Here is a 19420-nt window from a genome sequence, read left to right as displayed (position 1 = left end):
AGTATCAACAATATTTTTTATTCTAGTTCTATTAGGAGGACTATACCATGAATGAAACCAAGGAGCATTACAATGAGCAGAATAAAGGGTTGTAGTTAAATATAACATTTGGGTTGCATTCAAAAAGTATTGATATTATCAATCAACCTTAAATAGAATAAGAAGCGAAATATTGCAGTCAGTTTCGACCTGGAAGATTGGTATGTACTACCCTTATTCTTATTAATTGAAGCCAAAAAGAGGCGTATTACTGTTAATAATATAATTGAACTATAACAGTTCCAATTAAGGAAATGTAAAGCCAATATGAAAGCTGCTAACTTTTTATATTAGCGGTTAAACTCCGTTAACATTTCTAAAAATTATATATAGTTTAAATAAAACATTACATTTTCACTGTAAAAATAATATATCTATATTTATAAATACTTAAAAGTAAAAATACTTCCTTAACATCTTCAGTGTCACGCTCTAATTATAAGCTATTTAAGTAAACGAAAAACAATATTACCAAAATAAATATTCAAAAAATAAAAGTTAAAAGATAAATCTTGAAATTAGAATCATATCAACCTTGAATATAACCAATTAAATAAATAAATAATCTATATAAACCTTGACCACCAAGTAATTCACCTCAACCATAATCAAATGACTTAGATGAATAATAACCTATTTTTAAAGGAATATATCTAATAAACTTAGTTGAAAGAAAAGGTATAAATCATATAGAACCAGCAAATCTAACAAAAGAAAGTATACTTAAAGAAAATAAATTATGAGAAAAATCAAAATTAGAAATAAGATAACCTAAATAAGCACCTAAAATAACAACTGTAATAGTTAAAAACTTTAAATAATAAGGTAAAGCAATCACATGAGGAATAGGAAAAATTAATCAAGATAAAAGACTACCACCAAAAACAGCAACAAACAATAGACCAATTATTCCAAATGAAATATAATAACCCTTATCATCAAAAGAAAATCTAGAATAAAAATTATTATCACCAGATATTGAATAATAAAACAAACGAAAAGAATAAGAAGCAGTTAAACCAGTAGAAAAAAAAATAAAGAAAAAAAAATTAAACAATTAATTCATCTTAAACAAACCATCTCAAGAATTAAATCCTTTGAATAAAATCCCGCTAAAAAAGGTATTCCACACAAAGATAAACTAGAAACATTAAAACAAACTGAAGTTAAAGGTATGAAATTAACAATTGATCCTATAAAACGAATATCCTGAGAATCCTTCAAATTATGAATTATTGAACCTGCACATATAAATAATAATGCCTTAAATAAAGCATGAGCCAATAAATGAAAAAATGCAAGCTTTGGATAACCTATAGCCAAAATTCTTATTATTAAACCAAGTTGTCTTAAAGTAGAAAGAGCAATAATCTTCTTTAAATCAAACTCAAAATTAGCGCCCAATCCAGCCATAAATATAGTTATACAACCAATTAAAAGTAAAAATCAACCACAATTATAAGTATCCAATATTGGTCTAAAATGAATTAATAAATAAACACCAGCAGTAACAAGAGTAGAAGAATGAACTAAAGCAGAAACAGGAGTAGGAGCTGCTATAGCAGCAGGAAGTCATGAAGAGAAAGGAATCTGAGCTCTCTTAGTTATAGCTGCTAAAACAATTAATATAGTAATGAGCTTTATTTCAAAAGAATTAGAAATAAAATCATAATAATAAATATAATTTCAACCACCAAAATTTAACATTCATGCAATAGAAATTAAAATAGCAACATCACCAATACGATTAGAAAGTGCAGTTAATATACCAGCACTATAAGATTTTACATTTTGATAATAAATAACTAAACAATAAGAAACTAAACCTAAACCATCTCAACCTAATAAAATTCTAATTAAATTAGGACTAATAATTAAAAAACCTATAGAAAGAATAAATATTAAAACAATAATAATAAAACGATTTATATTCTTTTCACCAGATATATAATCCTCTCTATAATAAATAACCAAAGAAGAAATATATATAACAAAAGATATAAAAATAAGAGATATTCAATCCAAAATTAAAGTTATAACAACTATAGAACCATTTAAATTGAAAAGCTCTCACTCAACAAAAACTCTATAATCAATTATTAAATAATAAATACCTAAAATAAAAATTATAGTTCTCGAAATAAACAAAGAAAAAAAACTCAAAGAACAAATAGAAAATAAATTCACGGCCTAAGATGAAAAACTTCATATCATTGATTCCACAAAACAATATTTTTAATTAAAATACTTAAGCAAACTAAACAAAGAAATATTCACCCTTTAAACAGAGAATATTTAAAGGCAATCAATGTAAAAGTAAAAGATGATATTCACGAAAATAACCAAGAGAACAAGTATAAACACCAGAATAATAATTCCCATGCTGAGAATAAGAATATATATACAAAGTATAAACAGCTCTAAAAAAAGATAAAAAAATCAAAGCAAAGAATCTAAAAGAAGATCAAGATATAATTCTATTTAATAATCTAATTTCACCTACCAAATTTAAAGAAGGAGGAGCAGCCATATTTGATGATCTTAAAAGAAATCATCATAAAGCCATTCTTGGCATCAAATTAATTATACCCTTGTTAATTAATAATCTTCGTCTACCTAAACGTTCATAAATAATATTAGATAAACAAAATAAACCAGAAGAACATAAACCATGACCAACCATTAGAGAAAGAGAACCTACACAACCTCATCAATTCATAGTCATCAATCCACCAATAACCATTCTTATATGAGCAACAGAAGAATATGCAATTAAAGACTTTAAATCAACCTGACGAAAACAAATAAATCTTACAATAACACCCCCAGATAAACCTAAAGACAATCAAAAATAATTAAACTTTAAACCCAAATAAGAAATAACCATAAAAACAAAAAAATTAGAATGATATGACCTTAAATAAACTGAACCTCTAGCAGTGATTATTAAAGAACAAATCCAAAAACTAAGTAAAATTAAACTAAAAGAAAAATAATCAATACCAAAATAATATCTAATTATATTCAAATCAGCATATGAATAAACACAAATTATAAAAACAAAACCCGAAAGAAACATTAAAGAATGAACCAACCATCAACAATTATTTAATAAACAAAGAGGGATCAAAAAAATAGTTATAAATAAATACTTTAACATAAAGATAAACCAAAAGAATTAAAAAAATCATTACCATGAGAACGAATTATTGAAACTAAAATAGAAAGACCTAAAGCACCCTCACAAACAGAAAAAACTAAAAAAATAACAGGACAAAAATAATCATAATCAAACTCAATAAGAAAAACAATAACTAACATAAATAAAGAAAGAACAATATATTCTAATCTCAAAAGAACCATTAATAAATGTTTACGTTTAGAAGAAAAAACATAAACACCAGCAAAATAAATCAATAAAGAAGTAAAAATAGAGAATATAAACATTATTTTTAATAGTTTAAAAAAAACGCCGGTCTTGTAAACCGGAAATAAGTCCAACCCCCACTTTTAAAACTTCAGAGGTGGAAAAGCTTCCATCATCGGTCCCCAAAACCGGTATTTTAAATAAACTAACCCCTGAAATGATCAAAATAATAATTATATCATTATCAAATGTAATAAATATTAATTTTATTAAATTAAGACACCCAATATCAATAATGCTTTTTATTATCCTTCAAACCTTCCTAGTTGGATTAATAACAGGAACAATAATAGAAAGATATTGATTATCATATATTTTATTTTTAACATTTCTTGGTGGTATACTAGTATTATTTATTTACATTACAAGAATTGCATCAAACGAAATATTTCAGCCTAAATCAATCACTATAATTATTACATTAATAATGTGAGTATTGATCATATTAATATTAATTATTCTAGATATATCTATATTTATAGACTTTTTCAAAAACACCGAAACTATAAATATTGATAATTCAATCAATTATCAAGAAATAACAATATCTTTAGAAAAATTATATAATAGACCAACATTCATTATTACAATAATAATAATAATTTATTTATTTTTAGCACTACTAGCAGTTGTTAAAATCACCAATATTAATCAGGGACCTATTCGTAAAATAAGATAATTACTAATGAATAAACCCTTACGATTAAGACATCCTTTAATTAAAATTATTAATAACTCTTTAATTGACTTACCTGCCCCAACAAATATTTCATTTTGATGAAATTTTGGATCCCTATTAGGGTTATGTTTGGTAATTCAAATCGTAACTGGACTATTTTTAGCTATACATTATACATCAAATATTGAAATAGCATTCAGTAGTGTAGTACACATCTGCCGAGACGTAAATAATGGTTGAATTATCCGAACCTTACACGCAAATGGAGCATCTATATTTTTTATTTGTATTTACTTACATGTAGGACGGGGAATTTACTATGGACCTTATATATATATACATACCTGAATAATTGGTACAGTGATTTTATTTTTAGTTATAGCAACTGCATTTATAGGATATGTCTTACCCTGAGGCCAAATATCTTTTTGAGGTACAACAGTAATTACTAATTTATTATCAGCAATCCCATACTTAGGAACAGATTTAGTCCAATGAGTATGAGGAGGATTCGCTGTTGATAATGCAACATTGAATCGATTCTTCACATTCCATTTTGTATTACCATTTATTATTGCTGCTATAGCAGCAATTCATTTATTTTTTCTTCACCAAACAGGATCTAATAATCCTCTTGGACTAAATGGAGATATTGAAAAAATTCCATTCCATCCATACTTTACCTTTAAGGATTCTATTACATTTGTAATAATAACATCATTATTAATTATACTATGTTTAATTAATCCTTACCTATTAGGAGATCCAGATAACTTTGTACCTGCCAACCCATTAGTAACACCAGTTCACATTCAACCAGAATGATATTTCCTATTTGCATATGCAATTCTACAATCTATCCCTAATAAGTTAGGAGGTGTTATTGCATTATTTTTATCAATTAGAATCTTAATAATTTTACCATTTTATAATAAAACACCATTCCGAGGCATTCAATTTTACCCTATTAATCAAATTTTATTCTGAATTATAGTAGTTGTTGTATGCTTACTAACGTGAATTGGTAAACGACCTGTTGAAGAACCTTATATTATAACAGGTCAAATCTTAACAATTATTTACTTCACATATTTCTTAATTAATGTCCATGTCGCAAACGCATGAGATAAATTAATTAAGGAATAAAGTTAATTAGCTTAGGAAAAGCATATGTTTTGAAAACATAAAATTAGAAGTTTAACTCTTCTATTAACTTTTCTCAAAAAATTTCACTAAACAAATGAGATAAATAAAATCTTTAAACCAACAAAGAAAATAAAAAAATTCAAAGATAAAGGTAAAAACTTTTTCAAGCTAAGTACATTAATTTATCATAACGGAACCGTGGTAATGTTCCACGAACCCAAATAAAACCAAAAGATATAATAGCAAGCTTAATAAAAAATATAAAAGAATAAAAATCACCGCCCAAAAAAATTAAAGCCAATAACATTCTTATGAAGACAATTCTAGTATATTCAGCTAAAAAAATTAAAGTAAAACCACCCGCACCATACTCAATATTAAATCCTGAAACTAACTCAGATTCCCCTTCAGCAAAATCAAAAGGAGTACGATTAGTTTCAGCTAAGCAAGAAGCAAAACAAGCTAAAGCTAAAGGAAAAGAAATAATAATAAATCAACAATAAAGCTGATAGTTTATAAAATCAAACATATTAAAACTACCAATTAAAATAATTAAAGACAATAAAATTAAAGCTAAACTAACTTCATAAGAAATTGTTTGAGCAACAGAACGAAGAGAACCTAATAATGAATAATTTGAATTAGAAGATCAACCAGCAATTATAACAGTATAAACACCTAATCTAGTACAACATAAAAAAATAAAAATCCATAAGAAAAAGAACACATATAAGTTAAATAAGGAAAAATTACTCAAACGGCTAAAGAAATCATTAAATTAAAAACAGGGGAAAAATAATAAAGTAGGTAATTAGATATAATAGGAATTGGCTGCTCCTTACAAATTAACTTAATAGCATCTCTAAATGGCTGAGGAATTCCAACAAAACCTACCTTATTTGGACCCTTTCGAATCTGAATATAACCTAAAACCTTACGCTCTAATAAAGTTAAAAAGGCAACACTAATTAAAACACAAATAACCAATAAAAGAAAATTCAAAATAAATATAAATAAATCATAAAGTATCAATACTATTTGTAGAAAAAATCTACATAAATGAATTCTAAATTCAACACATTAATCTGTCAAAATAGTAAATAAATTAATATTAATCAATATAACAAAAAATATTTTAACCATATGGTCCTTTCGTACTAATATGGATTAACAATCTTAGGATAGAAACCGACCTGGCTCACGCCGGTCTGAACTCAGATCATGTAAGAATTTAAAGGTCGAACAGACCTAATCATTGGGCTCCTGCACCCAAAATTTTTCTTAATCCAACATCGAGGTCGCAATCTGCTTTGTCGATATGAGCTCTCAAAAACAATTACGCTGTTATCCCTAAGGTAACTTAATCTTATGATCATAAATTATGGATCAAAATAACAAACATAAATAAATGATATAATAATGAAGAGTTTATCTATTCTTCATGTCACCCCAACAAAACATCATCATTAAATATAGAAAGACAAACAAAAAACTATATAAAAGTAAAATGTCAAGCTCTATAGGGTCTTCTCGTCCTAAAGAAGAATTTAAGCCTTTTGACTCAAAAGTTAAATTCAAAAATTTATTAAGAGACAGTTGATTTCTCGTCAAGCCATTCATTCCAGCCACTAATTAAGAGACTAATGATTATGCTACCTTTGCACGGTCAAAATACCGCGGCTCTTTAAAAATACGCTCAGTGAGCAGGCCAGACCTCAAAATATAAACAAGAGGACATGTTTTTGATAAACAGGCGGAAATCAATTTTGCCTAGTTCCTTATAATAAGTTCACAAGGTAAAAATTTCATACAAATAAATATACTAATTCTATCATTATTACAAAAATTTTAAAATTAAATTAATAATCTTAATAAAAAACCTAAAATATTTATAAAATCAAAATAAAAAATAATGAACTAAAACGTAATCTTAAAGATAGCTGGTTTAAAGCTTACTATTATATTTCTATAAAATAAATTATAGGTTATTAACTTCAAAGCTTATCCCTTAAAGAATAAATAAGTTAATATTTTTACTTAAAAAATTAAATAAAAACAAATAACTTTAAAAAATTAAATTTTTTCTTAAGAAACTAGATATCTTGGGAAACGATTAACATCTCATTTCTATAAATAATTTAATAATAATTATGATACATTAACTATAAATTATTTATAAATCAACCCAAATCGAGACAAGTAAAATAAATACTAAAATTTTGATAAACCCAGATACAAAAGGTACAATAAATAAAATCTACTTAAAAAAATTTAAAATAATATTTCATAAAACACTTACATTACCAATAAACTATAATTTAAAAAATCAATTCTATAAAATATACTAAGACAAAAATACAATAAAATTATTTATATTAAATAATTAAATAAACAAAAATAATTAAATAATTAAATAAACGAAAATGAATTGTAATACAAACATTAATAGAAAACAATATAACAACTATTATAACTATTATAGTTGTATTTACTACAATTACACTCTACTACTATATACGTATTAGATTCTCAGCTCTAATTATATCATACACAGAAAATTCGTGATCTATAAAGATAAAGTCCCAAAAATCAAGAATCATTCTTCCTATAACAGTAATAATTTCAACAATAGGATTGATTTCAACATCAACCTTAATTTCATTATACTAAGGACTTAATTTAATCAAACTAATAACCTTCAAAGTTATAATTAAAAGAATAAATTTTTAGGCCTTAGTAAAATTTTACACCTCTATAATTGCAGTCTAGAATCATAATTGAATATAAGACCTAAATATGATAAGAGAGAAAACATCTCATAAGTAGATTTACAGTCTACCACCTAAAATTCAGCCATCTTACCGCAAAAATGATTATTCTCAACAAACCATAAGGACATTGGTACTTTATACTTCATATTTGGAGCATGAGCAGGAATAGTAGGAACATCAATAAGAATACTTATTCGTGCTGAACTTGGCCAACCCGGATCTCTAATTGGGGATGACCAGATTTATAATGTTATTATTACAGCTCACGCATTCGTAATAATTTTCTTTATAGTAATACCTATTATAATTGGTGGATTTGGTAATTGACTTGTTCCACTAATAATTGGTGCACCAGATATAGCATTTCCACGAATAAATAATATAAGTTTTTGATTACTACCACCTTCACTAACCCTTCTTCTTACATCTTCTATAGTAGATAATGGTGCTGGTACAGGATGAACAGTTTACCCTCCTCTAGCAGGAGCTATTGCACACGGGGGTGCATCTGTAGATCTAGCTATTTTTTCACTGCACTTAGCAGGTGTATCATCTATTCTTGGTGCAGTGAATTTCATTACAACAGCAATTAATATACGATCAGAAAGTATAACTTTAGATCAAACACCTTTATTTGTATGATCTGTAGCTATTACAGCATTACTTCTCCTTCTTTCACTTCCAGTTTTAGCAGGAGCTATTACTATATTATTAACAGATCGAAATTTAAATACATCATTCTTTGACCCTGCAGGAGGGGGTGACCCAATTCTATATCAACATCTATTTTGATTCTTTGGACACCCAGAAGTTTATATTTTAATTCTACCGGGGTTCGGAATTATTTCACATATTGTATGTCAAGAAAGAGGAAAAATTGAATCATTTGGAACATTAGGTATAATTTATGCTATACTATCAATTGGACTAATAGGATTTATTGTATGAGCACATCATATATTTACAGTAGGAATGGATGTTGACACACGAGCATATTTTACATCAGCAAAAATAATTATTGCTGTACCTACAGGAATTAAGGTATTTAGATGATTAGCTACATTATATGGAACTAAATTCAAGTTCAATCCACCATTATTATGAGCTCTAGGATTTATTTTCCTATTTACAATTGGTGGATTAACAGGATTAGTATTAGCAAATTCATCACTTGATATTGTATTACATGATACATATTATGTAGTAGCCCACTTTCATTATGTATTATCTATAGGAGCAGTATTTGCAATTATAGGAGGTGTCATTCAATGATATCCACTATTTACAGGATTAACTATAAATAATACATGATTAAAAATCCAATTTACAATTATATTCATTGGAGTAAATTTAACATTCTTTCCTCAACACTTCCTAGCATTAGCAGGAATACCTCGACGATACTCTGACTACCCAGACGCATATACATCATGAAACGTAGTATCAAGAATTGGGTCTACAATTTCTATTGTAGGAATCATTATATTCATTGTAATTATATGAGAAAGAATGATTACAAACCGAGCAATTATATTTAGAGCTAACATAAGAAGATCAACAGAATGACTACAAAATAACCCTCCTGCAGAACATAGTTACTCAGAATTACCATTAATCTCTAGATTCTAATATGGCAGATTAGTGCAGTAGATTTAAGCTCTACAAATAAAGGTTTGACCTTTTATTAGAAAATATTTATTAATGGCAACATGATCAAATTTATCTCTTCAAGATGGAGCTTCACCATTAATGGAGCAATTATCATTCTTTCATGATCATACTATGGTCGTATTATTATTAATTACAGTAATTGTAGGTTATGCCCTAAGTTATATATTATTTATTGCCTATACTAACCGTAATATACTTCATGGACATTTAATTGAAACAATCTGAACAGCTTTACCAGCAATTACATTAATTTTTATTGCCCTTCCATCATTACGACTATTATATTTACTTGATGATTCAGTAGATGCAATAATTACAATTAAAACCATTGGACGACAATGATATTGAAGATATGAATATTCAGACTTCATAGACGTAGAATTTGACACTTATATAACACCAGAACAAGACCTAGAAAATGATGGATTCCGACTACTAGATGTAGATAACCGAACAATCCTACCAATAAATACAGAAGTACGAGTATTAACAAGAGCATCAGATGTTCTACACTCATGAGCAGTTCCTGCATTAGGGGTTAAAATTGATGCAACGCCAGGTCGGTTAAATCAAGGAACATTCACAATAAATCGACCTGGATTATTCTTTGGACAATGCTCAGAAATCTGTGGAGCAAACCACAGATTTATACCAATTGTAATTGAAAGAACTTCAGTAAATTTATTTATTAAGTGATTATCTAAGATAATTTAAGGAGTTAGTTAAAATAAATAACATTAGAGTGTCAATCTAAAGTAACTAAAAAAAATTAGTACACCTTGAAATTCATCAGATGACTGAAAGTAAGTAATGGTCTCTTAAACCAAATAATAGTAAATTAACGACTACTTCTGATGGGGAAATTATATCCAAATCCCTCAAATATCCCCTCTTATATGATTCTCACTATTCATTATATTTTCAGCTACATTAAACTTGTTTAATCAAATAAACTTCTTCTCATTTAAACCTAACCTTATTAAAAGAGCAGAAAAAGGAACAATTGAAATAAAAAACTTAAATTGAAAATGATAACAAATCTATTCTCAACATTTGACCCATCAACTAACATCTTTAATTTATCATTAAATTGAACTAGAACATTTCTAGGACTATTATTAATCCCATCACTATTTTGACTTACACCATCACGAATTAACATTATCTGAAATAAACTAAATTTAACCTTACATAATGAATTTAAAACACTTCTTGGACCAAAATCATTTAATGGAACAACATTCATTTTCATCTCAATTTTTATTATAATATTATTTAACAATTTCATAGGATTATTCCCTTATATTTTTACTAGAACAAGACATTTAGCATTAACATTTGCAATTGCCCTACCTATATGGCTAAGATTTATATTATTTGGATGAATTAACCATACTAATCATATATTTACACACCTTGTACCACAAGGTACACCGCCTGCATTAATATCATTTATAGTACTAATTGAAACAATTAGTAATGTTATTCGACCAGGTACATTAGCAGTACGGTTGGCAGCAAATATAATTGCAGGACACTTATTATTAACCTTATTAGGAAACACAGAACCATCTATAGCAATAAACTTAATCTCATTACTAATTATTGGACAAATACTTCTATTAATTCTAGAATCAGCAGTAGCAATAATTCAAGCCTATGTTTTCTCAATTCTAAGAACTCTATATTCTAGAGAAGTATATTAAACCTATGTTAACAACTCACTCAAACCACCCATTCCACTTAGTAGACTATAGACCTTGACCATTAACAGGAGCAATTGGAGCAATAGTCCTAGTATCAGGACTAGCAAAATGATTCCACCTATTTAATATTAACTTATTCATAATTGGATTTGGAATTACCCTACTAACTATAATTCAATGATGACGAGATGTAGTACGAGAAGGAACATATCAAGGATTACATACAGGACTTGTATCAATTGGATTACGATGAGGAATAATTTTATTTATGGCATCAGAGGTATTATTTTTCGTTTCTTTTTTTTGAGCATTCTTTAGAAGAAGATTAGCACCAACAATTGAACTAGGAATACTATGACCTCCAATAGGAATTCAACCCTTTAACCCTATACAAATTCCATTACTTAATACAGCTATTCTTTTAGCATCATGAGTAACAGTAACATGAGCACATCATAGTTTAATGGAATCTAATCATACTCAAGCACTACAAGGATTATTCTTCACAGTGTTATTAGGACTATACTTTACAATACTTCAAGCATATGAATATTGAGAAGCACCTTTTACCATTGCAGATGCAGTTTATGGATCAACATTCTTTGTTGCAACAGGATTCCATGGTTTACACGTAATTATTGGAACAATCTTTTTATCAACATGTCTACTTCTACACTCAATAAATCAATTTTCACCAAGACATCACTTTGGATTTGAAGCAGCAGCATGATACTGACACTTCGTAGACGTAGTATGATTATTCTTATTTATCTCTATTTATTGATGAGGTAGATAATTGTTTTTCTAGTATAAATAGTACATTTGACTTCCAATCAGAAAGCTTGATATAAATCAAGAAAAACAATTCTAATTCTATCAACAAGAGTTTTCATTAGATTTATTATTCCAATAATTGTTATAATCCTGGCAACAACACTATCAAACAAATTAATTAATGATCGAGAAAAAAGATCACCATTTGAATGTGGGTTTGATCCAAAAAGATCAGCACGAATACCATTCTCAATACGATTCTTCCTAATCGCAGTAATCTTTTTAATTTTTGATGTAGAAATTGCACTAATTCTACCAATTGTAATTATTTTTAAAACTTCAGACATTATAATCTGAACAGTATCAACAATATTTTTTATTCTAGTTCTATTAGGAGGACTATACCATGAATGAAACCAAGGAGTATTACAATGAGCAGAATAAAGGGTTGTAGTTAAATATAACATTTGGGTTGCATTCAAAAAGTATTGATATTATCAATCAACCTTAAATAGAATAAGAAGCGAAATATTGCAGTCAGTTTCGACCTGGAAGATTGGTATGTACTACCCTTATTCTTATTAATTGAAGCCAAAAAGAGGCGTATTACTGTTAATAATATAATTGAACTATAATAGTTCCAATTAAGGAAATGTAAAGCCAATATGAAAGCTGCTAACTTTTTATATTAGCGGTTAAACTCCGTTAACATTTCTAAAATTTATATAGTTTAAATAAAACATTACATTTTCACTGTAAAAATAATATATCTATATTTATAAATACTTAAAAGTAAAAATACTTCCTTAACATCTTCAGTGTCACGCTCTAATTATAAGCTATTTAAGTAAACAAAAAACAATATTACCAAAATAAATATTCAAAAAATAAAAGTTAAAAGATAAATCTTGAAATTAGAATCATATCAACCTTGAATATAACCAATTAAATAAATAAATAACCTATATAAACCTTGACCACCAAGTAATTCACCTCAACCATAATCAAATGACTTAGATGAATTATAACCTATTTTTAAAGGAATATATCTAATAAACTTAGTTGAAAGAAAAGGTATAAATCATATAGAACCAGCAAATCTAACAAAAGAAAGTATACTTAAAGAAAATAAATTATGAGAAAAATCAAAATTAGAAGTAAGATAACCTAAATAAGCACCTAAAATAACAACTGTAATAGTTAAAAACTTTAAATAATAAGGTAAAGCAATCACATGAGGAATAGGAAAAATTAATCAAGATAAAAGACTACCACCAAAAACAGCAACAAACAATAGACCAATTATTCCAAATGAAATATAATAACCCTTATCATCAAAAGAAAATCTAGAATAAAAATTATTATCACCAGATATTGAATAATAAAACAAACGAAAAGAATAAGAAGCAGTTAAACCAGTAGAAAAAAAATAAAGAAAAAAAATTAAACAATTAATTCATCTTAAACAAACCATCTCAAGAATTAAATCCTTTGAATAAAATCCCGCTAAAAAAGGTATTCCACACAAAGATAAACTAGAAACATTAAAACAAACTGAAGTTAAAGGTATGAAATTAACAATTGATCCTATAAAACGAATATCCTGAGAATCCTTCAAATTATGAATTATTGAACCTGCACATATAAATAATAATGCCTTAAATAAAGCATGAGCCAATAAATGAAAAAATGCAAGCTTTGGATAACCTATAGCCAAAATTCTTATTATTAAACCAGGTTGTCTTAAAGTAGAAAGAGCAATAATCTTCTTTAAATCAAACTCAAAATTAGCGCCCAATCCAGCCATAAATATAGTTATACAACCAATTAAAAGTAAAAATCAACCACAATTATAAGTATACAATATTGGTCTAAAACGAAGTAATAAATAAACACCAGCAGTAACAAGAGTAGAAGAATGAACTAAAGCAGAAACAGGAGTAGGAGCTGCTATAGCAGCAGGAAGTCATGAAGAGAAAGGAATCTGAGCTCTCTTAGTTATAGCTGCTGAAACAATTAATATAGTAATGAGCTTTATTTCAAAAGAATTAGAAATAAAATCATAATAATAAATATAATTTCAACCACCAAAATTTAACATTCATGCAATAGAAATTAAAATAGCAACATCACCAATACGATTAGAAAGTGCAGTTAATATACCAGCACTATAAGATTTTACATTTTGATAATAAATAACTAAACAATAAGAAACTAAACCTAAACCATCTCAACCTAATAAAATTCTAATTAAATTAGGACTAATAATTAAAAAACCTATAGAAAGAATAAATATTAAAAAAATAATAATAAAACGATTTATATTCTTTTCACCAGATATATAATCCTCTCTATAATAAATAACCAAAGAAGAAATATATATAAAAAAAGATATAAAAATAAGAGATATTCAATCCAAAATTAAAGTTATAACAACTATAGAACCATTTAAATTGAAAAGCTCTCACTCAACAAAAACTCTATAATCAATTCTTAAATAATAAATACCTAAAATAAAAATTATAGTTCTCGAAATAAACAAAGAAAAAAAACTCAAAGAACAAATAGAAAATAAATTCACGGCCTAAGATGAAAAACTTCATATCATTGATTCCACAAAACAATATTTTTAATTAAAATACTTAAGCAAACTAAACAAAGAAATATTCACCCTTTAAACAGAGAATATTTAAAGGCAATCAATGTAAAAGTAAAAGATGATATTCACGAAAATAACCAAGAGAACAAGTATAAACACCAGAATAATAATTCCCATGCTGAGAATAAGAATATATATACAAAGTATAAACAGCTCTAAAAAAAGATAAAAAAATCAAAGCAAAGAATCTAAAAGAAGATCAAGATATAATTCTATTTAATAATCTAATTTCACCTACCAAATTTAAAGAAGGAGGAGCAGCCATATTTGATGATCTTAAAAGAAATCATCATAAAGCCATTCTTGGCATCAAATTAATTATACCCTTGTTAATTAATAATCTTCGTCTACCTAAACGTTCATAAATAATATTAGATAAACAAAATAAACCAGAAGAACATAAACCATGACCAACCATTAGAGAAAGAGAACCTACACAACCTCATCAATTCATAGTCATCAATCCACCAATAACCATTCTTATATGAGCAACAGAAGAATATGCAATTAAAGACTTTAAATCAACCTGACGAAAACAAATAAATCTTACAATAACACCCCCAGATAAACCTAAAGACAATCAAAAATAATTAAACTTTAAACCCAAATAAGAAATAACCTTTATAACACGAAAAATACCATAACCACCTAACTTTAATAAAACACCAGCAAGAATTATTCTACCTGAAATAGGGGCCTCTACATGAGCCTTAGGAAGTCATAAATGAACCAAAAACATAGGTATCTTAACTAAAAAAGCCAAAATTATAAATACATAAAACATAAAATAATAAGAACCATAATCAACCAATAAAGGAAAATATAAAGTATTAGAAAAATCATAAACCTTAAATAAAACTAATAATAAAGGTAATCTAGCAACCAAAGTATAAAAAATTAAATAAACACCAGCCTGCAAACGCTCAAGTTGATAACCCCAACCCAAAATTAAAAAATATAAAAAGAAAGAAGACTTAATCTAGCAAATGAACAATAAAGCATAATTATTAAAATCAAAACCATAAAAACAAAAAAATTAGAATGATATGAACTTAAATAAACTGAACCTCTAGCAGTGATTATTAAAGAACAAATCCAAAAACTAAGTAAAATTAAACTAAAAGAAAAATAATCAATACCAAAATAATATCTAATTATATTCAAATCAGCATATGAATAAACACAAATTATAAAAACAAAACCCGACAGAAACATTAAAGAATGAACCAACCATCAACAATTATTTAATAAACAAACAGGGATCAAAAAAATAGTTATAAATAAATACTTTAACATAAAGATAAACCAAAAGAATTAAAAAAATCATTACCATGAGAACGAATTATTGAAACTAAAATAGAAAGACCTAAAGCACCCTCACAAACAGAAAAAACTAAAAAAATAAAAGGAAAAAAATAATCATAATCAAACTCAATAAGAAAAACAATAACTAGGATAAATAAAGAAAGAACAATATATTCTAATCTCAAAAGAACCGTTAATAAATGTTTACGTTTACAAGAAAAAACATAAACACCAGCAAAATAAATCAATAAAGAAGTAAAAATAGAGAATATAAACATTAGTTTTAATAGTTTAAAAAAAACGCCGGTCTTGTAAACCGGAAATAAGTCCAGCCCCCACTTTTAAAACTTCAGAGGTGGAAAAGCTTCCATCATCGGTCCCCAAAACCGGTATTTTAAATAAACTAACCCCTGAAATGATCAAAATAATAATTATATCATTATCAAATGTAATAAATATTAATTTTATTAAATTAAGACACCCAATATCAATAATGCTTTTTATTATCCTTCAAACCTTCCTAGTTGGATTAATAACAGGAACAATAATAGAAAGATATTGATTATCATATATTTTATTTTTAACATTTCTTGGTGGTATACTAGTATTATTTATTTACATTACAAGAATTGCATCAAACGAAATATTTCAGCCTAAATCAATCACTATAATTATTACATTAATAATGTGAGTATTTATCATATTAATATTAATTATTCTAGATATATATATACATACCTGAATAATTGGTACAGTGATTTTATTTTTACTTATAGCAACTGCATTTATAGGATATGTCTTACCCTGAGGCCAAATATCTTTTTGAGGTGCAACAGTAATTACTAATTTATTATCAGCAATCCCATACTTAGGAACAGATTTAGTCCAATGAGTATGAGGAGGATTCGCTGTTGATAATGCAACATTAAATCGATTCTTCACATTCCATTTTGTATTACCATTTATTATTGCTGCTATAGCAGCAATTCATTTATTTTTTCTTCACCAAACAGGATCTAATAATCCTCTTGGACTAAATGGAGATATTGAAAAAATTCCATTCCATCCATACTTTACCTTTAAGGATTCTATTACATTTGTAATAATAACATCATTATTAATTATACTATGTTTAATTAATCCTTACCTATTAGGAGATCCAGATAACTTTGTACCTGCCAACCCATTAGTAACACCAGTTCACATTCAACCAGAATGATATTTCCTATTTGCATATGCAATTCTACGATCTATCCCTAATAAGTTAGGAGGTGTTATTGCATTATTTTTATCAATTAGAATCTTAATAATTTTACCATTTTATAATAAAACACCATTCCGAGGCATTCAATTTTACCCTATTAATCAAATTTTATTCTGAATTATAGTAGTTGTTGTATGCTTACTAACGTGAATTGGTAAACGACCTGTTGAAGAACCTTATATTATAACAGGTCAAATCTTAACAATTATTTACTTCACATATTTCTTAATTAATGTCCATGTCGCAAACACATGAGATAAATTAATTAAGGAATAAAGTTAATTAGCTTAGGAAAAGCATATGTTTTGAAAACATAAAATTAGAAGTTTAACTCTTCTATTAACTTTTCTCAAAAAATTTCACTAAACAAATGAGATAAATAAAATCTTTAAACCAACAAAGAAAATAAAAAAATTCAAAGATAAAGGTAAAAAACTTTTTCAAGCTAAGTACATTAATTTATCATAACGGAACCGTGGTAATGTTCCACGAACCCAAATAAAACCAAAAGATATAATAGCAAGCTTAATAAAAAATATAAAAGAATAAAAATCACCGCCCAAAAAAATTAAAGCCAATAACATTCTTATGAAGACAATTCTAGTATATTCAGCTAAAAAAATTAAAGTAAAACCACCCGCACCATACTCAATATTAAATCCTGAAACTAACTCAGATTCCCCTTCAGCAAAATCAAAAGGAGTACGATTAGTTTCAGCTAAGCAAGAAGCAAAACAAGCTAAAGCTAAAGGAAAAGAAATAATAATAAATCAACAATAAAGCTGATAGTTTATAAAATCAAACATATTAAAACTACCAATTAAAATAATTAAAGACAATAAAATTAAAGCTAAACTAACTTCATAAGAAATTGTTTGAGCAACAGAACGAAGAGAACCTAATAATGAATAATTTGAATTAGAAGATCAACCAGCAATTATAACAGTATAAACACCTAATCTAGTACAACATAAAAAAAATAAAAATCCATAAGAAAAAGAACACATATAAGTTAAATAAGGAAAAATTACTCAAACGGCTAAAGAAATCATTAAATTAAAAACAGGGGAAAAATAATAAAGTAGGTAATTAGATATAATAGGAATTGGCTGCTCCTTACAAATTAACTTAATAGCATTTCTAAATGGCTGAGGAATTCCAACAAAACCTACCTTATTTGGACCCTTTCGAATCTGAATATAACCTAAAACCTTACGCTCTAATAAAGTTAAAAAGGCAACACTAATTAAAACACAAATAACCAATAAAAGAAAATTCAAAATAAATATAAATAAATCATAAAGTATCAATACTATTTGTAGAAAAAATCTACATAAATGAATTCTAAATTCAACACATTAATCTGTCAAAATAGTAAATAAATTAATATTAATCAATATAACAAAAAATATTTTAACCATATGGTCCTTTCGTACTAATATGGATTAACAATCTTAGGATAGAAACCGACCTGGCTCACGCCGGTCTGAACTCAGATCATGTAAGAATTTAAAGGTCGAACAGACCTAATCATTGGGCTCCTGCACCCAAAATTTTTCTTAATCCAACATCGAGGTCGCAATCTGCTTTGTCGATATGAGCTCTCAAAAACAATTACGCTGTTATCCCTAAGGTAACTTAATCTTATGATCATAAATTATGGATCAAAATAACAAACATAAATAAATGACATAATAATGAAGAGTTTATCTATTCTTCATGTCACCCCAACAAAACATCATCATTAAATATAGAAAGACAAACAAAAAACTATATAAAAGTAAAATGTCAAGCTCTATAGGGTCTTCTCGTCCTAAAGAAGAATTTAAGCCTTTTGACTCAAAAGTTAAATTCAAAAATTTATTAAGAGACAGTTGATTTCTCGTCAAGCCATTCATTCCAGCCTTAATTAAGAGACTAATGATTATGCTACCTTTGCACGGTCAAAATACCGCGGCTCTTTAAAAATACGCTCAGTG

General features: G+C 26.9%; 1 protein-coding gene and 2 pseudogenes across 1 annotated transcript; 1 reads left to right on the top strand and 2 right to left on the bottom strand.

Moving 5' to 3' along the window:
* Positions 1-13276, top strand: part of LOC126353970 (NADH-ubiquinone oxidoreductase chain 5-like) — a 70092-nt pseudogene extending 56816 nt beyond the window's left edge.
* Positions 1014-1857, bottom strand: LOC126353983 (NADH-ubiquinone oxidoreductase chain 5-like; annotated as a pseudogene).
* LOC126353976 (NADH-ubiquinone oxidoreductase chain 5-like) lies at positions 13062-14248 on the bottom strand. The gene has a single exon (XM_050003282.1). The coding sequence runs from the start codon at positions 14018-14020 to the stop codon at positions 13670-13672; it is 351 nt and encodes a 116-aa protein (XP_049859239.1). The 5' UTR covers positions 14021-14248; the 3' UTR covers positions 13062-13669.
* Positions 14249-19420: the final 5172 nt, after the last annotated feature.

This window comes from Schistocerca gregaria, chromosome 3 (assembly GCF_023897955.1).
Source record: "Schistocerca gregaria isolate iqSchGreg1 chromosome 3, iqSchGreg1.2, whole genome shotgun sequence".
Lineage (NCBI taxonomy): Eukaryota > Metazoa > Arthropoda > Insecta > Orthoptera > Acrididae > Schistocerca > Schistocerca gregaria.
Note: the sequence above shows the minus strand (reverse complement) of the source record. Positions and strands in the feature narration are given on the sequence as shown.

Coding starts and splice junctions, on each gene's coding strand:
- LOC126353976 (XM_050003282.1), bottom strand. CDS start 14,020: ATGGCTGGATTGGGCGCTAATTTTGAGTTTGATTTAAAGAAGATTATT.